Source organism: Maniola jurtina, chromosome W, assembly GCF_905333055.1.
Source record: "Maniola jurtina chromosome W, ilManJurt1.1, whole genome shotgun sequence".
Classification (NCBI taxonomy): domain Eukaryota; kingdom Metazoa; phylum Arthropoda; class Insecta; order Lepidoptera; family Nymphalidae; genus Maniola; species Maniola jurtina.
Window position 1 is genome coordinate 6,000,400 of NC_060057.1, and position 24,485 is coordinate 6,024,884.

General features: G+C 33.1%; 1 protein-coding gene across 1 annotated transcript; it reads right to left on the minus strand.

The window, feature by feature from the left end:
• Positions 1-3,728: 3,728 nt before the first annotated feature.
• On the minus strand, positions 3,729-12,102 carry LOC123879852 (serine/threonine-protein kinase ULK3-like). The gene is made up of 9 exons (XM_045927743.1): positions 12,016-12,102; positions 11,236-11,316; positions 10,395-10,479; positions 9,498-9,552; positions 8,664-8,779; positions 7,831-7,928; positions 6,935-7,087; positions 5,674-5,766; positions 3,729-5,018 (listed from the first exon to the last, which is right to left on the minus strand). Exons 1-9 carry the CDS (start codon positions 12,100-12,102, stop codon positions 4,725-4,727), a joined length of 1,062 nt encoding a protein of 353 aa, XP_045783699.1. The 3' UTR covers positions 3,729-4,724.
• Between the last annotated feature and the right edge of the window lie 12,383 nt (positions 12,103-24,485).

Below are 24,485 nucleotides of genomic sequence, written 5' to 3' on the forward strand. Positions count from 1 at the left end.
AGTCTAAACCGTGAAATTTTTCGCAGAGCAAACTATTTACATCCTGGGGATGCATATAGGCTACTTTTCCAAAAAGTATCTGTCTTGTTAGAAAATTTAAAACAAAAAATGTACAATGAAATTAGACACATACTTTTCATGCGGATGAAGTCACAGGTGATAGCTAGTAAAATTTTATTTATATAGGATACGTGATATAAGAATTGAATCGGTCATTTCAAAAGCAGCATAAGTCAAGTTTTTCTCAAACATGCTTTTTATGCTTTGAATGTTTCCTCAAAGATAGACGTAAAACCTGGAAAAGCAATGTTATTCTGTACATTCCTTATGAAGTCCGAATACTGTATTCAGCCTAAAAGTCCTTCGAAATTCGTTTACTTTTGAATGAAACAGTTTTTATTGAGTGCTTAAAAATATAATTTAGTGACTTAAGCGGTTTTTGGAAATGACCGATTCAATTGGATTTAAGTCTTAAGAGCCTAAAGAGGTTGCCAGTGCGTCTACTCTAGCTCATAAAACATCACTTGCGCTTGTTGTTGTGAAATGTCGTTTTGTGGATAGGATTTTATTTGTAAATGTCCGATGGGCGGAGTTAGCGCCATGTTTGTTTCAATTTTGGCACGATCAAAGTACAAAAAGTGCATAGTTTTTGAGAAAAGACTCTCCATGTTTGCTTTGTGTCCTTCCTTCAGCCCAGGCGATACCGGACACGAACGGTCAAATGCTGCGAGCTCTAGGGCCTCGTAAACACGTCGATTGTAGGAAATATTTTTAATTATGTCTTTTTAACCCCCGACCCAAAAGAGGGGTGTTATAAGTTTGACGTGTGTATCTGTGTGTCTGTGTATCTGTCTGTGGCACCGTAGCGCCTAAACTAATGAACCGATTTTAATTTAGTTTTTTTTTTTTGTTTGAAAGGTGGCTTGATCGAGAGTGTTCTTAGCCATAATCCAAGAAAATCGGTTCAGCCGTTTGAAAGTTATCAGCTCTTTTTCTAGTTACTGTAACCTGCAATTGTCGGGGGTGTTATAAATTTTTAATTTACACTTGTAGTTAATAATGTCTAAAGGTAAATTGTTCTAATCTGTCTAATCTTATCTATTTACGCACAAAGTTGTCACAAGTTTAGTGTTTAAATAGGAATCTTTCGAGTAATCACCTTAATCTAAGGGTAAACCATACTTTTGACATGACAGTTAAAACAGAGCAAATATAGCGAGTCCTTTCTCAAAATGTATGCGTTATACACTTCATTTCCTCTTATTTTTCTATAGTCGAAGAATTTTGCGCTTACAACTGCGTGGGAATTCCACCAACGGCAGTATTTATAAAATATTACTTTTTATGATAAATTCAATGTAAGAAATCTCATTCCATGTTAGTAAAAATATTCAAAAACGATAATATATTATTTATGTTGTCAATTACTAGAATGTCGAAAAGACAGGTGTGTAGTAAACTTCGTGTCGGTGCGCCATAGAGATATCATAGTGATAATGTATTATAATAATAATATTATATTGATCAATATAATATTATTATGAGGTGCATCATATTGTACATATATGAAGGGAAGTGACGCGGCGTTTGTCATTAAAATTATTGAAATCAATCAAAAATACCAATATAAAAGCGTAATGCAACTTTCATATTTACTAAAAAGCCATTTTTTCACATGCAGGTCAAAATAGCGCAACTGAAGTTTATTTTTATACTTCGTTGTCGTGTACCTGGTCACTGCCCTATCTATATTTTTTAATAGTACTTATTAAAGATTTTTTATGGTTCCGTACCTCAAAAGAAAAAAAGGGATCACGTCGTTGTCCTTCTGTCTCTCTCTGTCTGTTTTTTACTCTGTGACTTGCCGCGTTATTTCACCCTGTGTGAGTGAACTACGCCTACGTGTAAAAACATATTTATTATTTTGTACGACATCTTTTCCAGTTCTGGGTCTAGATTCCCTATGATATTGAAATTGTAACTATGCTACAATGAAATGGATTTTATAAAGACAATGTTCAAAACTTCATACGAAAATTGTCATTTTTACGTCGCACATAAAATCAGCAAGATATCTCCTTCTAGGTACTATTTGAATATGATAGCAAATACAAATCCAGATCTGTTTATATTTAATGTAATTTGTAAATAAACCAATAAATAAGTTTTTTTGTAAATGTGAATGTTTTATTTATTATTTTACTACATACTTACCATACCTAAAAGTAGGCTAGCGATAGAAGACGTTAGATTGAGTGGAATGGAGCTGATGTGCTGCGTCTTTTTTTAGGGTCCTGCGGGACCCTAAAAAAAGACGCAGCACATCAACGCTTTTGAGATACGCCTCAAAAGGAAAAACGGAACCCTTATAGGATCACTTTGTCGTCTGTCTGTCTGTCTGTCTGTCAACCTATAGGGTACTTCCCGTTGACCTACAATCATGAAAGGTAGTTAGGTAGGTCTTATAGCACAAGTACAGGAATAAATCTGAAAACCGCGAATTTGTGATTACATCATTTAAAAAAATTAAAATGTTTCAATTTTCAAAATAAGATAACTATATCAAGTGGGGTATATGGGGTATTATGAAAGGGCTTTACCTGTACATCCTAAAACAGATTTTTATTTATTTTTATGTATAAATAGTTTTTGATTTATCGTGCAAAATGATGGAAAAATGGCGTCCAAAAACAGTTTTTAGACGATAACTTCTTTAAGACTCATTTTACGATGAAAATGGTTGGGGATGAATTAAACTAGAAACAATTTATGAAGTAACTTTTTTGTTCTACACTCAATAGTTTTAGCGTACGAGCGCCACAAAGCCCACTCTAACACTCGTTTTGGCCAAATAACTCATTTCCACACCACCATGTGGTAGTGTGAGTGCCGCGGTTTTTAGCCATCACTTCGTCCAGAGAAAACTAGCACTCTTCTGAACTCTTCTAAAGATAAAAGTAAATATTCTGATTTGCAGTTTTAATCTCATTTGCATAATGGTACTCTTTTTGAGTTTCGAACTCGAATGATGCCAACGGAACCTTATTACTAAGCCTCCTCTGTCATGCGTCCGTCCGTCTGTCTGTCAGCGGGCTGTATATCGTGGACCGTAATAGGTAGAGAGTTGAAATTTTCACAGAATATGTATTAATATTGCCGTTATAACAACAAATAATAAAAAAATTCAAAATGGCCGCCATGAAAAAATATAAAAGCTTTATTTCTTGTATTATGGTACGGAACCCTTTCTGTGTGATTCGGACTCACACTTAACTGATTTTTAGGCATCTCGAGTATGGTTATAATGTGGTCGCAGTCGATACACAATATCACAATTCGTGTATGAAAAGTTTTACCACGCACTGGAAAAATAAAAAAATGGGCCAAGTGCGAGCCCAACTCGCACATGAAGGGTTCCGTACCATCAACCAAGAAATTAAATTTATTTTTTATTTTTAGGAACTTTTGTCCTAATAATCGTTATAATTTAGTAGGCCATCGTCTGCGTAGACCTAGTTAGTAGGTAGGTACAAGTAAATATGAAATGAAAATCATAAATATTAAAAATACTTTGTCATTTATTTATTTTATTTATTACATTTATTAATATTATTATTTTTAAGTTAATAAAATAAACTCTGAATTTACTTTTCCGGAATTCATCCAACTACGTCATTTTATTATAATTATGACATTTCTTTATTACTTACATTTTAATATAACAGGTAAATTAATATGGAATTTTCGAAACATCAATGTATAAATTATTTACAATAAATGTTATAAATTAAACTTACTAAACAATACAATTGTTTTAATATTAATTGAAAGTTAGTAAACATTTATTTTATTTTCCTAACTATAAATCAGATAAAACATGTACAAATTTGTATTATTATACATTGGTAATTCTGTTAAAATATATAAACTCATCATGTATATAGAATAGCTAACTACTTGTAAAAGACCTAGTATCCGATAAAGTGGAAATATGGAGTTAGGAAAAGATTTTTACTTTTTTTTTTCAGATACAAGTTAGCCCTTGACTGCAATCTCATCTGGTGATACACGTTTTTTAAAGACTTAACGAATTTAAATAAGTATTTTATCAATATTTCTTTCGAAGTCTGGGAATAAATGGCCCATAAAAATCGTTATAAATAGGATCTAATGTAATTTGGTAAATTAGTATCCAGAAAAGGCGGAGGTTTCTAGAAGAAGAACTTAGTCCTAGGTAATAATGATGTGAGGTTTCGACCAATCAGATTAGTGAATCGCTCCGCTACGCTTCAGTGGAAACGCACCCTAAAAGCCGCAACACATTACTTTGTTGTTGTAATGTAATCGGGCGTGATGATCAACGTCACGAAGACTAGTGTGCACTTCTACATACAGACTGTAACGAGAACGTTAGCAAAAGACAGGTAATAGTAACCTACCTACTGATAAGATATAAAAAAACCACGATTTTTTTTTTGGAAAATTCTGTATTATTTAATAGTTCACAGTATATTGCAAATAAAACATCTAACTGTCGCTAGAGATCAATGACCGGTCCGTAAATAGGACACGCTAAGTTTTTGCTAGCATTCTGGTTACACCTCAATTATAAGAATAATTATAGGTAAGTATACTTAAAATGTTCGATTCTGATCGCCTTGTACTATCCCGTAACCCGACGTAGGTACCACAACAATGTGTCTGCAGCTTTATTAATCAAACATTCAGTACCTACTTAACTTACTCTCTCTATCCGAGTAACCCTTAGCACTTTCTCTATCGGAATACTTTCCGTTTCCATTGTATTTGTCGTATCTATGTCCATTATGTCCATTTTGGCGATACGGTTTCCCACTAGCACTGTAGTGCATTTCCGAAGGGCCGATGGTCTTGGACCAGTAGAAGTCCTCGGGATGTCGAGGGTAGGGGTTCTCCCGGCAGAGAACCACGCAGTAGATGAGGCTGCCGATGATGAAGAGGTGATGAAGCCGAATATGAGGAAGACTATACCCAGGATCCTGGAAAAGAAAAAAATTTTTAATAAAATGACTTTTTGTTTATATAATTATTGTTTATTGATATTATAAAAAGAGTAAATAAGAAAAAAACACTTTTTACTAGATAATCGACTTTATTGTAATTTTTTCATTGTTATCTTTTTACATTTGCTAAAAAGTAATAAATAGATAGTATTAGCTATTTTTTTTCAATCTATTTTAAAGGTTATAGCTTAAGTAATCGTTTTCATAAAGAAAAGAAAATTGAAACTAAACCTTACAAAAACTAGTAATCATTCGGCGGCGCTGCTTTTGTTGTCTGTTAATTTTAGTAAGATATATTATTAACATAATATAAGTTAAGAAAAGCAAAATACTTTATGTTCTATGTTTAAAGACTTAATTACTAAAAGTAAAATGGATATAACTTTATAAGTAAATTGTTTTAGTATTTAAAATGTAAAATAACTGATAAAATTGGTTGCAACTTCTTCTTATAAATGTGTTAGTAGCATGTTTTGTCTTGCTCGGTGCCATACAAAACAGTATGGGATGCCAAAAGTTAATCCGTGGGCACCTTAGGGATGTAGGGGCACGTTGTTCAGGAGCTTACTCAAAAAGTTATAACCCGGATAAAGTCAGGGCGGGACGCTAGTGTAAAGTACAGTGTTCTCACCAAGTACCGCAAGCTGTCGCTGTAAGCGGCCAGTGCTTCAGGCAACCTTCCAGCGCACTCCAGGTCGATGGCCAGCGCCATCAGCGCCTTCGCCTGCAACAGGTTAACCTGTTAACTTGTATCGCACTTAAGAGGGCTCTCTCCGTCACTCGTTTCCACTCGTTTCATACAATCGTAGTTCCAATTTCATTTGAATATTAAGCAACCAAAGTCCATGAAATTTTGTACATATATTCTAGACTAGAAACTAATATCTATGTCTGTGGTTTTCCAGATTTCTGTTAAAATATTCGGTTTCAAAGTTACGCGGTCTTAAAAATTTACATACAAATCTTTGAGCCCCTGTAATTTTAAAACTACATATTTTTAGAAAAATCTAAAACACCACAGACACAGATATTAGTTTCTAGAATATGTCTGCAAAATTTCATGGACTTTGGTTGCTTAATATTCAAATGAAATTGGAACTACGATTGTATGAAACGAGTGACGGAGAGAGCCCTGTTAAACGCATTCACCAGCGATAAAAAAAGTTAGATTAGCTTTAGGTCGTCATTATGTAAGTCTGCATCTAACATTGATGCAGACGTCAGGTTAGGGTAAAATGTAAGAATCCTAGAATTACTTTAGTCAAAAGTTATCTTCGTTTCCTTCCATAATCCTTCTGGTTGCCGCTTACGTAACGTGACAAACATACAATAAAAACATATAGACTAATTGAGAAAATCCTCCTTTTTGAAGTCTGTTAAAAATGGGAGAGTGTCTCAAAGTTGCTACAATTGGCCATGTCTTTTGGTCGCGTCCAAATCATCAGTCTTTAAATATTTTTTTTTTTTTAAATAAAAAATTGGTTGTCTGTAAAGTCGGTTTACTGACGATAGTTGAACGTGACAACAATGACCGATTGTGCTTCTTTGTCGCTCGTTCCGCGCTCTCGCTTGCACTTCAAGCCTTACATGGAACGCCTCAGAGCGAGGTAACGCCGCATGAGTCATGTTTTTTCGTGCGTGCAGCCGGCTCTATCGAATTATAAGACGTTGTCACGTCAAAAAAGAATATTAGCCATGTTAAATGACTAATATTCCCCTTTCCTCTCCAACTAAGCGTCAGGCTTGTGCTAGGAGTAGGTGCGACAATAGCGCAACGGGCGGGGTTTGAACCGTCGACCTTTCGGTTTTCCGGTTACCTCCTTTACCGGTTGAGCTATTGAGGCTTTTGAACAGGAGCTAAACGACATTTAAATGGTAGGTGTAAACTGTACCTTATTGTAGTTCTCCTTGGAAGGCATGTGCTCTAGATCTAGGTATTCGTGGTTGAAGAAGTCGTCGTACGATATCCGCTGGTCCGGGTCGTGTCGGAGCAGCCTCGTCAGCAGGTCGCGACAACCGGGCGATATGGACGCGTTGGCTGGAATCTACGTACAATACAATAGAACCATCATCATCATCACGATCAACCCATCGCCGGCTCACTACGGAGCACGGGTCTCCTATCAGAATGAGAAGTATTTTGACCATAGTCTACCACGCTGGTCAAGTGTGGTTTGGCAGATAGTAGAATATATTTTGTACTAGGGGATGCCCGCGACTTCGTCCGCGTGTATTTAGGTTTATAAAGATCCCGTGGGAACTGTTTGATTTTCCGGGATAAAACCTACCGATATCCGTCCCCGGGATAATATAAGCTAGCACTGTACCAAATTTCATCAGAATCGGTTAAACTGTTGGGCCGTGAAAAGGTAGCAGACAGACAGACAGACAGACAGCATATATAATATTATAGTATGGATAGAAGCAGGCGTTACTTTACGGAAGTCCATGATATACAAAGAAACACAAGCCTAATTTGCTATAATCCACTGAAAACGGCAAATTTGTATGGTACAACATGCAGCAAGCAACATACACCGCCCGCCCACTGCTAAACATTCAGGAAAAGATAGCCAGTAAGAAAGCCCCGAGCATCACCACGCAACACCACACAAATCCACCAGAACACACTCGACACACGTTTCGCTCCGACACCGGAGCATCCTCAGGAGATGTAGACATTACAATGCTCTATTGCAAAGTTACACTTAGTTAAAGTTGCACTTTGTTAGGTCTATAATAGGTAATTGCTTGGTGGCTAGCTTGGTGGCTGGTTGGTGATGATGACCTGTATGGGGGCGCGACGCTGGATCTTGTCGATGAGCTCGTTGAAGGTGGCGGAGGAGTATGGCGCGCGCCCGAACAGACACTCATACACGATGACTCCTGCAACCAAACATAAGTATACATTAATGGCTCGCATTTAAAGCTGTGGCAAATAAAACAACCCTTTCAATTCACTCGCTCGGAAAAGATTCCTTTTACCCTTTGAAATCTGCGTGGAAAGTGGTTATTTTGCTCGCTAGCTTGCAAAGTACGAATTGAAATTCGAACGTGACGCACTGTTGAGATGAGGATATTTATTTATGAATTGCTGTGTACACTTATTAGGGGTCGTTGCTTGGATCCCGATCTATTATTTTGATATTTAGACTTTTTAGAGTTACAACCTGTTTTGTGTGCCTTTTTCAATAAAATTAATCTATACTAATATTATAAATGCGAAAGCGTTTCTGTCTGTCTGTCTGCTACCTTTTCACGGCCCAACAGTGTAACGGATTCTGACGGGTACAGGGTTAGCTTATATCCCAGGGACGGACATAGGCTACTTTTTATCCCGGAAAATTAAAGAGTTCCCACGGGATTCCCAAAGACCCATCCATCTAACCGATTTGTATGAAATTTGGTACCGAAGTAGCTTGCGTCCCTGTAATTGAAATAGGCAACTTTTTATCTCAGAAAATCAAACAGTTCCCACGGGATCTTCAAAAACCTAAATCCACGCTGACGAAGTCGTGGGTATCCTCTAGTGAATAAATAAGGGGAGAAGGGGTGAGGTAGATGAGAGGGGAGGTGAGGGAAGGTACCCTTGGGTGGATAAGGTGTGGGATAGAAGCTCACCTACACTCCACAGGTCGACCCTGGCGTCGTGTTCCCCCAGTAACATCTCCGGCGCCATGTACAGCGGCGACCCGCGCACGTGACGAGACGACTCCTCTGACATGTGCTGAGCGAACCTGTGTTGCATACAAGCAGGCATTACTTTGCCAATTTATTACTTCTATGCAATTTAACTTTGTGCAACCATCCCACACTCTGGTCACCAAGGGTTGCCTGTAAGAGATCTCTATAGCAATAAGGCCGCCTTTGCACCATTTAGTATAGTTTCTTCTAATGCTTTCTGTATATATGTTTGTGTGTGCAATAAAGTCTTCCAAATAAATGACTGTGATTATGACCAAGTGCGAGTCGGATTCGCGCATTGAGGGTTCCGTACTTCATAAGGATTAATCACTAATATACACAATACACTAATCCGTTACCAGCTCACTACTGAGAACGGGTCTTCTCTCAGAATGAGAACGGCTTTAATCTACCACGTTAGCAAAGGGAGAATTGGATTGGATCCTTTTGAACTTAAAATATGTTATGTTATGTAATAGTTTCACAAACATTAAACGGCCAAGCCATATTTTTTTTTTACTAAGATTTAGGGCTTGTAAGACCAGAGCTTGTTAGTAGAGTTATTTGTTATTTATTGTTATAAATGTGATACAGTGAAGGGCACTTAAGAGCTATATACTTTGGACTTGGGATAGGTCCCATGGGCAGCACAAATCTAAGCTCAGCTAGGGGCTTGGCTCTACTAGAGATCTCATGACTTTTTAACAGTGAAAACATTATGAACTTGTTAGTCCTGGCATCCAAAACATGAAATGTTTTTGGTGGGATTACCTTTTTCTCTTAAAAACTTTAATGCTGATGCCAATTGCTAAAGGAAATACAGCACCTGCAAGAAATAACTTAGTTAAAATTTTTTTGAATATTCAATATATATATATCATAATCTTAATTTATTTTGAAAACCACTAAAGGATACTGGTTTTCAAAACAAATTATGATTATGATTATGGAAAATTACTTTAAGGTCCGGTGGTCACCCATTACCTTCTCTCACACTATAATATTTTCAATGATTGTGAAAAAATCAGTACACTTTTAACAAATGTGACTCAGCCAAGTTGTAACAATAAAATTGCATTCATTTTAGACTAATTTTTATTGTAATAATACTAGAGGATGCCCGCGACTTCGTCCGCGTGGATCTAGGTTTTTAAAGATCCTGTGGAAACTGTTTGATTTTCCGGGATAAAACGCCTATGTCAACATACATACAGGGATGCAAGCTACCTCGGTACCAAATTTCATACAAATCGGTTAAGCGGATGGGTTTTTAGGAATCCCGTGGGAACTCTTTGATTTTCCGGGATAAAAAGTAGCCTATGTCCGTCCTCAGGATATAAGCTAACCCTGTAACAAATTTCGTTAGAATCGGTTGAACTGTTGGGCCGTGAAAAGGTAGCAGACAGACAGAAACACTTTCGCATTTATAATATTAGTATGGATTAGTAGTATTTCATAGAGAAAAATTGCAAAAACATTCACTATTTTTAACAGACTTCAAAAAAAGAAGGAGGTTCTCTATCTAAATGAATATCTTTGGAGATAGAGAACAGAACTTTTAAATGGATAAGAGTAAGGAATATTTAAGATTTTTTTATTCATTATCATTTTTCTCTATCAAAACTTAGGCCAAATGAGAAACAGAAAGAAGAAGTATAAGCCACTTACTTGTTTCTCTGGCACTCTCCCGTATCTGTGTATGTACTTGGACAAATCTCCTCCACAGCAGTACTCCATTATTATATAGATGTTTCTGCAACATCCATATCCATAAATAATAATAAATGCGAAAGTGTGTCTGTCTGTCTGTCTGCCACCTTTTCACTGCCCAACCATTTAACCAATTTTGATAAAATATGGTATACAGAGTTAGCTTACATCCCAGCTCGGCTAACATGGGCAGTAGATAAAAATTATATCCGCCGATTATATCCACTGATGTCATAGAAATCAGTGGATATAATCGGGGATATAATTTTTATCTACTGCCCATGCTAGCCGGGCTGGAATGGACATAGGCTACTTTTTATCCTGGAAAATCAAAGTGTTCCCACAAGATTCTTAAAGGCTCATCCATCTCTTCATCTCATTGTACTCTTTCAGTTAAATCAATAATTTAAAACGCTTAGCAAACTTGAAACTAACAGTGGAAGTGGATTTTACGAATTTTAGGAAACCCTCTAGTTAATAATTCCAAAGAAACAATTCATTTTTGACCTACACATCATCCCAATTTAGGTACAGTTTCAGTAAAGATCTAAGTTGTCAAGATGAGGTTTAAGAATTTAAATTTCATTATACTGGGCATCAGGTGATTATTTGACCTTTTAAGGGGTTCCATGGTGATTACCCGGGACCTCAAAATAGGAAACCAACATCTTAACCGCTTGGCTATCACACAGAACACAGATACACATAAGTATAAATAGTACCTGTCATCCCAAGTGAATTCCTTCATGTGGACTATGTGTGGGTGTGTGAGAGTCTTCAACAATCTTATCTCTGTCACCAGGTTGTCTATGGCAGTGCCAGAGTGCTTGATGCAGGACTTGTCTATGCATTTTACAGCTACGGTCGTTCTGGCACCCACCTGAAGATAATAAAGAAGAATAAGCATTAAAAAAAAGCTATTACCTATTGTGGGGCACAGGAGAAGCAAAGCTGTCCTCTGTCTCTCTCACTCATATAAGCAACAATATGTTTGGCTATGTTTCAATGAAAATCACTATTATAGTTTGATTTACTGAGTCTCACATTGTTTAACTTAATGCTTTTACAATTATAACTTAAGTTCTGCTAAATAAATATAAATATATTTTACACTATCAAATAAAATACTTATTCTAGTTTGTTTTAGTAAATAAAACATTATTTTAATAGCTAAAATTAGGAAATTATCCTCACATTTATTTCAAGGACTTTAAATACACCTATGACCTTATTTATGATTGAATATGCGATTAATGAAATTAAATTTATACTATATAGTTAGTAGTTCATAATTGAACTACTAACTATAGTTTTTTTTTTTAAATACACTTAAAATCGCTTGTTAAAGGTGTAATAATGTGTGTCTTTGTTAACCCCCGACCCAAAGTGGCATCGTAGCTCCTAAACTAATGAACCGATTGTAATTAAGTTTTTTTTTTTTGAAAGGTGGCTTGATCGAGAGTGTTCTTAGCTAAAATCCAAGAAAATCAGTTCAGCTGTTTGAAAGTTATCAGCTCTTTTTTAGTTACTGTAACCTTCACTTGTCGGGGGTGTTCTTTTTTAATTTACACTTGTTTACCTTAGTATAGGCTTTATAGACTGTTGAATAGCTGCCCGAACCGAGTTTCTCAGTTACTACATATCCTTCGATCTTTGGAAACGACATATTTTACATATAATGTTGCTTCATTGGCAGGAATTTATTATTTTTGCGATAAAATCACGAATTTCAACGTAATTAAGAAAGTGGAAACGTCAAATGTTTGTTATGTTATGACAGCTGACAGCTGTTGTGATATTAAGTATTGCCAGTTAGTTGCCAAAATCACACATTTTGGTAGAAAATTAAATGCAAAACTAATAGTAATTGGCTCGTCCTATAAAGGACTTCATCCGTAACGTCTGAGTTATGATATCCATACTAATATTATAAATGCGAAAGTGTGTCTGTCTGTCTGCTACGTTTTCACGGCCCAACTACTGAACCGATTTTAATGAAAGGTACCGACTTAGGATACAACCCGGGGAAGGACATAGGCTACGGTTTATCTCGGAAAATTGAAGAGTTCCTACGGGATTTAAAAAAAATGAAATCCATGCGGGTGAAGACGCGGGCATCCTCTAGTAGGTATAATAATAAAAACTTCTAATTTCTCGTGGATAACAAGTCAATTAAAAAGTTTTCAAAAAACCCAACTGCTGTTGCCTAAAATCCGCCATCTTGATTTTTTAAGAGTTTGTAACTACCCAGCACAATTTTATACAATGACACGCTATCAAGACGAATCTAACGAAGTATCACTATTATCAAAATTGGTGCCGAAAATACAGCTTCATTCAAAGTACTATATTTAGTATTTACCCACAATCAGATAACGTGAGCTTTTATAAGTAAAGAAAAATATACCACTCCTTATATTTTATTTTTTATCGAAGACTGAACTTTAACTTTTCATATAATAAGTACCTAATACTATAAAGTTAAGATGTCAAGCTTATTATAAACTCGTTGGACAAGTGTATAAAGTCATGCATAGCGCTACTATTGTGTTCACGAACTTCGCATGTTCCTAACAAACTATGTAGTTATCAGAGCTACTTATTTACTCGATGCATAATAATATCATAATATCATGAAACTTGCAAAATATATTTATCAGTTATCTTTTGTCATATTGTTATGTAAATGCATTTTATGCTTGGTTAAATAACTTTATCGTAAAAGACGTCACTATAAAAAAAATCTTGTATTCAAAAATCATCATATTCTATAACAAGTGCCTGTAAATTAAAAATTTATAACACCCCCGACATGTGAAGGTTACAGTAAAAAAAGAGCTGATAACTTTCAAACGGCTGAACCGATTTTCTTGGATTATAGCTAAGAACACTCTCGATAAAGCCACCTTCCAAACAAAAAAAAAACCAAAATTAAAATCGGTTAATTAGTTTAGGAGCTACGATGCCACAGACAAATACACAGATGAGGTCAAGGAGCTATAGATAGGGTTGACTGTAATTTTAATTCGTAGCAGTATTGGCTGATGCCAATGATTTCGTCCGGGTTGATTTAGGTTTTTAAAAATCCCGTGGGAACCTTCCTGATTTTCCAACAAATAGAACAAATAGTAACCTACGACATTCTCCAAGTAACTAGAAGTAGGGTAATATTGTGTGTTCTAGCTCAAGTCTCTAGATGACGCGGCGCGCCAGCGCGCGCCGGATCTATAAGACTTAAGCTAGAACACACAATATTTTCACAATAGATATCAGTTACAAGAGAATGATCAGGTTATTGTTACTAACTCATGTAGAAAGATGATTCAATGGTTGATTTAGCACATTCTCAACTGATGCAACTACTTACGATACTGAGTTGGAATATTTTATACAAATTCTATTCTTAAGCATCGATTAGATTATTTAGATTTAGAATAATTTATATTTTGTACTGGAACCCTCAAGAACCTACCTAATGCAATTAATGTAGCACTCATCTCAAATTTATGTTAAGCGGAGGTTCAGTTTATGATGGGAGCAAGTTAAAGCGGAACAGGTATGTCAGTTTATTAATATAAGTAATTAGTAACCACACTCCTTTATCGTAAAGTAAAAATTCAAGTGTTGCGGTATAAAGGTTCAACCACGATCGTTCAATTATTCAATCATTCATTTATTCATTTATTCAAGTATTCAACTCATGGTAAGTGGTGTGTCAGTTTAAGATGGAAGCATACTAAACCAGAACAGGTACGTTTGTCAGTTTATTAATATAAGTATAATTAGTGACCACACTCCCTTACCGAACATTCAAGTGTTGCGGTATAAAGGTTCAAAGACAATCGATCAATCATTCAATCATTCATTCATTCATTTATTCAAGTATTCAACTCATGGTAAGTGGTGTGTCAGTTTAAGATGGAAGCATACTAAACCGGAACAGGTACGTTTGTCAGTTTATTAATATAAGTATAATTAGTAACCACACTCCCTTATCGAAAATTCAAGTGTTGCGGTATAAAGGTTCAAAGACGATCGTTCAATCATTCATTCATTCATTTATTCAAGTATTCAAAACATGGTAAGTGGTGTGTCAGTTTAGGATGGAAAGCATGCTATGCCGGAACAGGTAAGTATGTCGGTATATAAGTATCAATAATAATTACTAACCACACTCTTATAATAGAAGGTTAAAATTCAAGTGTTGTAGTATTAAGGTTCATCCAATTCATTCATTCATTCTAGTGTTATGGTATCCCACTAAAGCAAGTGTCCGAGTCAGAGGTGCATGCCCGGGATCGAACCCCTGCCCGACTTATAACCGGAGGCAGCGGACGTCTTAATCACTATGCTATCATGACTCATAGAGTAGATCGAGTTCGGTTGATAGACCTACTATTCCATAAAATACTTACATTAACACTTTTCTACCTAACTATTTTTGCCGATAAAATCATATTTCATTTAAGTAAGTATAAGTACTTTTTATTCTCTAAATGGGCGATAATTTTTATAAAATTATTATTAATCGATCCGCTTTTGGTAAGTAACTAATGAAATATTATACTGTATTTTGGCATTACACTATTTCAATTGCTGTAAACATTACCTACATAGTGCATAATATGCATACTTATCTAATGTAGAAATACAGAACAGACGCCATGAGTGTTAAAAAATAATATCAAAGTAGGTATAGTCGGGATACATCATGTGTTAACTAAAAGTGATTCTTTTTCGGTGTCTAATGACTCGTATTGCAGGATTGCATATTTGCAGTTTGCTTCCTAATAGGGAATCCTAAACATGCATGCGGCATCTTATGTATGTGTGTAATAATGAGATCTTTGAATGTCATTCTAATTACTTTTATGTTTAAGAGTCATTATTCTATGCAAATACTATGAACTTTTGACTTTATTGATTGACTATTAGAAGAACCTAAATTCTGTAAGCACTGTTTTCACTACGCATTTCTTTTGTGAGCACTTCAACGAGCAAACGTTTACTTAATTCACTTAAAAAATCATTTTTTAAATTTCAAAAAGCAGTTGTTTAGCTTCAGTATGTATGTATTTTTTTATTTTTTATTTTTTACATATTTTAATGAAAGAGTTGTTGCATCTACAGAGAAATAATATTTTTTTTAATATTAACTTCTTACCTAATAGTATTTTAAAAAGTTACATTAAGTACATACATGTTTAAATTTCATTTCACCAAAAAATCTTTAATTGTTTCAGAACTAGTTAATAGTATGATGTAACAACATTAAAAAAATGTTTTTTCTATAACAGGGCTTCGAACTTTAGTAATAATCCTTTTAATTCGGATGACGAATTACCTATAACTTCAAATTCAACTTCAAAGAGTAAATCACTCAATAAATTGAAGAAATCAAAAAAGCGGCAGTCAGATTCAGAATCTGAACCGGAACCACCTGTAAAGCGTAAGAAAGCGCTTCAAAAAAAGCCTGTCAAGGCTGCACGTCCTTCATGGGAGTCTGAGGTGAGTTATTACACTTTATTTTTACTGTAAATATAATATTATTACAATTGTTTTCAAGAAATATTAGAATTCTGACTGAATATAAGCATCAACTAAACCCTTTAAGAAGATATTAATGGTTTTTTTACATCATTATATTTAATTATTTAATTATTAGTTAATATTAGCTTAGCACGTTTGAATATGGAGCCTAAGGTCTCAAGTTCGATTCTTGAGCTGGATCAAATAAATTGTTAGCTTTAGGGGAGGTTTCGCAACTCAACTCTGGGTTGTTGAATTTATTGATGGAAACCTATTTATTAATAAACATTTTATTAACTGAGTTAATATTTTTTAATAACTAAAAATATTATTTTTGTCTTTTCAGTACGAAGAAGAAGTGGTGCAAAAGCTTGAACCACTTAAAAATTTTATCACCAAAAAAATAGCATCTGGGTATTCTACCCAGCGAAAACCAGAGAAATTAATAACGGAAGGCGATTATTACTTAGAACTCCGCATCTATAACGCTGCTGAAGCATCAAAGATAAGCCCGGGTAATCGATGGCGTCACGCCCTTTTTACTTATAAGTCATGTATGGATACCAACTCAGAAATTTGGCAGGCAACGAATCGCTTGGTCGCTGCTGCTAAGGAAGATTTTAAAGGGGTTAAACCTACACTATACCCAGCATGAAAATTTTAACTGCATTTTACTAACTTCAAATAATAAGTACTCTTACTTAGTATAATCTCATAATGACTTTTTGTGATATTTGTAATATAACAGTGCCAAAATACTTTTCACATAAGAAAAGTTATATACATAAGTCTAATTGTTTACTTCGCACAGAATTCGATAATGTTCAAATAATTGGAACTGCTTTTAAGAACAGAATACTAAGCTATCGTGTATGTCCATCAAAAAAAATTTTGTTACCTGAGCAATTTTTATCTGAAGTTGTAAATACGATATGTAATTTAGTAAAAAGAAGTCTTGAGAAACATAATGCTCTTAAAATAAATTTTGAACTATTTGCGACTTTTACTTTGCCAAAAAATAATGAAAAATCTTTGAAGTCGTTTAATACTAAATATGTACAAATTTTTCAATCCACAAACATAAAAAATATATATTTAGAGTGTGTAAAAAGCCTGCTTAACAAATTATCAGAGTTTGAACATTCAGAATCAGGCTGGTCTTTTGACTCTTTGAATAATTTAGAAGTAAACATTAATAAATATAATCCTTTAAGGACAGGCTCCTATATTCCACTACCAATAAAAATTCTGAAAACTAGATCTTGTGTAAATATTAAAAATAGTGATGATAAGTGTTTTCTGTGGAGTATATTAGCACATATGTATCCCACCGATAAAAACTGTAATAGAGTATCTTCATATCCTCATTATTCAAAAGTTTTAAAAACAGATGGTATGTCGTTTCCACCATCTTTTGAGGATATCACATTATTTGAAAAAAATAATTCTGACATAAGTGTTAATATATACAGTTTAGAAAAAAATGGTGATATTAACGGACCTCTGTACAAAACCAGCAAGCGTAAACTTGTTCATGTTAATTTGCTTTACATTACTAAAAACAATAAAAGACATTTTTGTTTGATAAGAAACTTTGAACGGTTGGTTCATAGTCAACTTACTAAAAATAAGTCTAAAATTTTTTTATGTGAGGAGTGCTTCATTTATTTCAATTCAGAAGAAAAATTATGCAAACATAATTGTGCTAGAATTAAAACTGTTCTTCCAGAGAAAAATAGTAAATTATATTTTGATAATTATGAAAGAACTCAAAGAATACCAATTGTGATTTATGGTGATTTTGAAAGTTTATTAAGAGAATATTCTGATAAAAGTAAATCTGGGCATACTGAAACCATACAGGTTCATGAAGCCACATCTTTCGCGTACTATATTTGTTGTGAATCTAAACCTGAACTTAATGAACTGGTTTCATACATAGGAGCTAACTGTGCTCAAAAATTTGTAGAAACAATTTCAAATGATGTCAAACGATTACATGCAATTTTGTTAGAAAATAATCCCATGAAACTACTTACTGAAACTGAAAAGAAATGTTTTCATAATGCAAAAGTTTGCTGTATATGTAAACAAAAATTTACATCCACAGATAAAATTGTAGCAGATCACGATCATTTTACAGGGGAATATAGAGGCGCGGCTCACAACATTTGCAACTTGAGTGCAAAGAAATGTCCTTTTATACCTATTATATTTCATAATTTAAGTAATTACGATTGCCATCTTTTTATTAAAGAGTTAGCGAGTATTAATGGTCGTATAAATATTATTCCAAAAAATAAAGAAAAATACATATCTTTCACAAAATTTATATCAATTGATTCAAAAACTGCTGCTCAGCTGAAATTCATCGATTCTTTTAATTTTCTCAGTTGTAGCTTAGATAAATTAGCTAGATCTTTACATCAAGACGACTTCGTAAACTTGCGTAGGTATTACAGTGATCAGTATTTATTTGATTTGATTTGCAGAAAGGGTGTGTACTGCTATGATTATATAGACTCTTTAAAACGTTACGATGAAACTGAGTTACCAAAACGAAAACATTTTTTTAATAAACTTACTTCAGAACTTATTTCGGAAGAAGATTATAAACATGCATTGAAAGTTTGGAAAACTTTTAAAATAAAAAATTTAGGCGAATATACAGATTTATATTTAAAATGTGATGTACTATTACTAGCAGATAGTTTTGAAAAATTCAGAAAAATTAGCTTAGCAACCTATTGCTTAGATCCGTGCTATTATGTTTCTTCACCTTCTTTAAGTTGGGATGCAATGCTTTTGCATACCAATGTAAAATTAGACCTTATAACTGATGTGGAGATGTATCAAATGATTGAAAAAGGTATACGAGGTGGTCTAGCTCAGTGTTCTTTAAGGTATGCTAAAGCTAACAATAAATATATGTCTGACTATGATATCAACAAATCAAGTAGCTTTTTGGTATATTTAGACTGTGTGAACCTGTATGGTTATGCAATGATGATGAAACTTCCTACAAGTAATTTTAAATTTTTGAACAAAGACCAAATTGAGACTTTTGAAATTGATTCTATTACTGTTGATAGTAACATTGGTTATATACTTGAAGTAGATCTTAGTTATCCATCTGAAATACATGACGCTCACTCAGATTTACCATTTGCTGCTGAAAAATTTACACCTTTTGGTCATAGAAATGCCAAGCTTATTGCAAATTTATACGACAAATGTTCCTATGTTATTCACTACATCCATTTAAAAGAATGTCTTAAAAACGGTCTAAAATTGTTAAAAATTCATAGAATTCTATCATTTGAACAAAAAGAATTTTTGAAACCATATATTGAATTGAATACCTCTTTGAGGCAAAAAGCAGAGTCTGAATTTGAAAAAGACTTTTTCAAAAAACAAAATAATGCTATTTTTGGTAAAACCATAGAAAATAAAAGAAAACAAGTAAATGTAAAACTTGTTAATACATGGACAGATAAGAATAATAAGACAAACAGGATTATTGGAGCAGAAAAGTATGTAAGTGCGCCTAACTTTAAATGTTTGTCGATATTTACAGATAATTTGGTTGCAATCCAATTAGAACAAACGAAATTAATTTTGGATAGACCAATTTATGTGGGGTTTACTGTTTTAGAGTTAGCTAAAACACATTTATATAACTTTCACTATTCTATAATGAAACCATTATATAAAGAAAATATTGAACTTTGTTATACTGATACTGATAGCTTACTATATCGCATATATACTGATGATTTTTATTCAGACATGAAAAAGAATATTAAGTTTTTCGATACCAGCAATTTTAGCAATAAAAATGTTTACAATATCCCTCAAGCAAATATGAAAATTCCGGGGTTTTTTAAAGATGAGATGGGTGGAGATGTTATTGTTGAATTTGTTGGCTTACGAGCAAAATTGTATTGTATTGAATCACAAAAAATGTCTATTAAAAAGGCAAAAGGAGTGACAACATCTGTTACCAAAAGGTTGGATATAGATAAATACAAAAATGTGTTATACTACAATCAATCAGTCAGAAAGAATATGTGTGTTATTAGATCTAAAAATCATAATGTATATACCCAAAAAATTAATAAGTTAGTTTTAAATAGTGAAGATGATAAAAGACAAATTTTAAAGAAGCAATTTAAAACGTTGCCGTGGGGGCACTACAGTACAATTTTTTAGTTGTTAATTTGTACAAGATTTTATGTTATTCATTACTGTGCAATTTTGATTGTTCATGTATGCATGCAAATATTGAAATAAATATTTACTACTCATCATCACTGTCATTTTATTATTTTACCTTTTAGTTTTTTATTTTTATATTTATCGAGATCAATAACTTGAGTTATAGTGATATCATAGCAGGTGATAATGTTTGCTTACTGACCTTTACGTTTGTTTATATAGACCTTCAATTTCAACATTATATCCTTATCACCTTGGTCAAGAAATGAAAATGCAGTAAGCAAACATTAAGCAAAATTAAAAAAACCTTTACATTGAAGGGAATCGAACCCTTGAAATATTTGAAAAAACTTGATTGTACTACCTAATATTTACATGGAATACGTTAATATTATTAGGTACTTAGTACAATCATAATGTTTTCAATTAATAGTTTAAAATTTAAAAAAACAATTTTATTCTTTTAACCACGTTTATTTCATAAATAATGAATTCATGCTACAGCTCCTTACTCTAAAAAACACTATTTTTATAAACAAAAAATATGATGATATTTAAAAATAAGCAAATTACATTTCAACAATAGTTCACATTTATATGGAGTGAGTAATTTTTGACATTATTTTACCTATCAAATTTTCTGTAGCATCCATAACTTCATCGTAATTATCCTTGACTACATACTGTGCACTAACACTAGGAGTATCACCATTTATATTTTCATCTTGTTCTCCTCCATTTAGTCCATAAATATTTATTTTTATTAAATGAAGCCGTCTTCCAGTTGCTTTGCGAATAACATAGGATGTTGATGTAGAAGTCGGGGGTGAAACAGGCTTCAATAGTGATAAACTGCATTTTTTCTTTTTTTTCATCTCCTTACTAGATGCTTGAACTGGTTCTGCTGCTTGTTTTTGAGCTAAATCCTCGCAAAGTCTCTGAAATTCAGTTTCCGCGAACCCGTTTACATCTTGTGCGTAGTAAAAAGGATTTGTTAGATTTTCGTTGGGTAAGATAGGAGTCGACATAATTCTGAAACAAAAAGAAAAATAATTAATAAATAACGGTAAAAAAATACATGCTTTATTAAAAGTCAGCACATTGTTATAAAATAATTATAATAACTTACCAAGTAAAATACTTGATATTTATTATGATAAAATTATGAGCGCGGCTACTGTTTTCTTCGGGAGCTGTAGCAGGAATGAAGCTTTAATAAATAATAATTAATCTAATACTGTCTTGCGATCTAAAACGATGTAATTTGAGCAAAACGAAAACATAATGCTTTAGTGACACAGCATCACATTCCAAGTTTTTCCCGAGAGCTGTAACAGGAATGAACATGCATCGATAGTAAAATCTTATATAATCTTGTATTCTCAAATGGGTAATTTGAGCAAAGTGAAAACAAATCTTTAGTGACACAGCAACGCATTCCGAGTTTACACGTGTATGGTGTCATTTCTTTAAATTGGTTATTAACATTATGTTACATTTTAGTTATAAAATTATATAGAATATAATGTGAAGACTTTATAACAGGATTTTATCTTTTTTAACAGAAAACACAATGAAGTTGATCAAACAACCAGTAACATTGGAAATTAACAATTTAAATATAGAAGCGTCATCAATCCAAAAAAGGCATAGTTTGCTATTGCCCGATACGATTCGCTGTATAATATGTGGACCGTCAAATTGTGGCAAAACAAACACAATGTTAAGCTTATTACTACATCAAAATGGTCTCAAGTTTCAAAATGTTTACCTATATTCTAAAACAACATTTCAACCAAAATATTGTTTTTTGAATAAAGTTTTAAGCATGGTTCCAGCTGTTAAGCTCTTTACCTTCAAAGATGATAAAGAGGTTATTCCTCCTACTGAAGCCTTGAAAAATTCTGTATTTATTTTTGATGATGTTACTTGCGAGAACCAAGTAAATATCCGAGATTATTTTTCAATGGGTAGACATAAGAACATCGACTGTTTTTATTTGACTCAAACATATTCTAAGATACCAAAACAATTAATTCGAGATAACGTAAATTTTTTAATAATTTTTAAACAAGATGATATAAATTTGAAACACATCTATAACGAACATGTCAATTCTGACATGACTTGGTCAGACTTCAAAAAATTATGTTCAGATATATGGAAAGATCCATACACATGTTTAATAATTAACAAAGATTGTGAATTAAATAACGGTAGATATAGAAAATCTTTCGACGTTTTTGTAAAATTTTGAATGAAATTATTTAAACAGATTGTAATTTAAAATTAGTTTCATTTTAATTTTTACTACATAGTTCAATGGTTGTGTAAAATAATTAAAAAAAGAAATGGAAACAAGTTTGAAAAAAGAGTTAATTAAATCAGTAAAGGCTATTAAAAGTAAAGTAAAAAGATTACGTGATGAAGATGAAGAGTTAGAACTGAGGCGGAAAAAAATATTTAAACCACTGTCTGATCCTTTGAAAGCAATTGTTACACTAAGTAAATATGCTACAAACAAATCTTATCATGAAACTAATTGTAACAACGCAAGTGTTGAAAATAATCAATCGCCTGAAGTTCCAAATATAAACTCAAAACAAGATGGTGATATTGAAATTACTCACAACGATAATAACTTTGAAGAAAATCCGAAAAAACAAGAGGAAATGTCTGAACCTTTGGAATTTCTAAATGATGAAGTCAACATTTCCGAAACACTGGCAGACAATGATCTGTTTGGCGAGCAAAGCAATGTATCTATACCATTTGGTATACGTCGCATTAACAAAAAATTGATGATAGGAAATACCCCCGTCAAATTTTCAACTGTAGATGATATGTCTTCAAACAAATTAACTTTTATTACTATTGATGATAAAAGTTATGAACTAACTGCTGGTTTAATAGAACTTTTATTAAGAAATAAACCAAACTTGAATAAAGTAACTGAAAGTGATAAAATCACATATAAAGATATCTTAATTAGTACTAGTGCTCATAAAAGGGATTACAATCCTGCTAATCAAATTAAAGGTGACAAAGGAAAAAAATATTCTCAAATCATCAAACCATTATTTTATGAAAAGGATATGTGTGAAACAAACAAATTAAAGTACGGTGGTAGGCTACCAGTTTTAAAGAAATACAAAACTGATACTGATCTCATCTATTGGGATGATCCAAATGAGTTAATTGAAAGATTAAGATTGATTATTGCGTCCAGAGACGCTGGCAACACTAATCATGATAATGAAATTCTTTCGATTATTGAAGAGTTAAAAGAAGCGGGTATAATAAAAGAATAAAAGAAAGCACATTTATGGAGCGTGTTCAGTATTGATAAGCAGGTTGAACATGAAAGTTGATAAGTTTGGACATCATGTTAATAAGATGCGAAGAATGAAAGGAGTGTTATTAGAATGCGCTTTGAAGTGTACAAACAATAATTTGGATGCTCAGCATAAAAGAGTAAAAAATCTTGCGCAGCCGGTAGATTCTAACGATTGTGTTACAAAAGAATACGTTGATGTTTTGGCAGAGAATCTTTCAAAAAAAATATCATCAATTAATCAGTTTATTACAGAAATAAATATTAAAGTAAGTAATTTGATCGAAATCACCGAGGCTAGTAAAGTAAAACATGAGCAAAAACAGCGTCGTAAATGAAATACATAAAAATGCAAGAGTAAACTTTCCTCGTCGACATGTTGTCATGAGAGATATAGACGATTTATGGCAAGCTGACTTGATTGATATGAAATCTCTTTCGAAACAAAATTCAGGTTATAAATATATTTTAGTTGTAATTGATACATTCTCAAAATATGCTTGGGCATTTCCACTAAAGTTTAAAAATAAAGATCAGGTCTCTAAAGCGTTTGAATCTATATTAAAGAAAGGACGTATTCCAAAAAACCTTCAAACAGATTTTGGAACTGAGTTTTACAACGAAAATTTTAAAAAGATAGTCAAAAAGTTTAACATCAATCATTATTCTACATATTCCACTAAAAAAGCTTCTATAGTTGAAAGACTTATAAGAACTTTAAAAAATAAAATGTATAAACAATTCAGTTTCCAAGGAAACTACACTTGGACTAAAGGTGTGCTAGAAGAAATAGTTGAAAATTATAACACCTCTAAACATAGAACGATCGGTTTATCTCCTAACGCAGTTAATGAAAATAATAAGAAACTTATACTTCAAAGATTTAATGTAGGAAAACAGTTAAAAATCCTTAAGAAGAGAAATTTAAAAGTTGGAGATTTTGTGCGGATTAGTAAGTATAAAGGTGT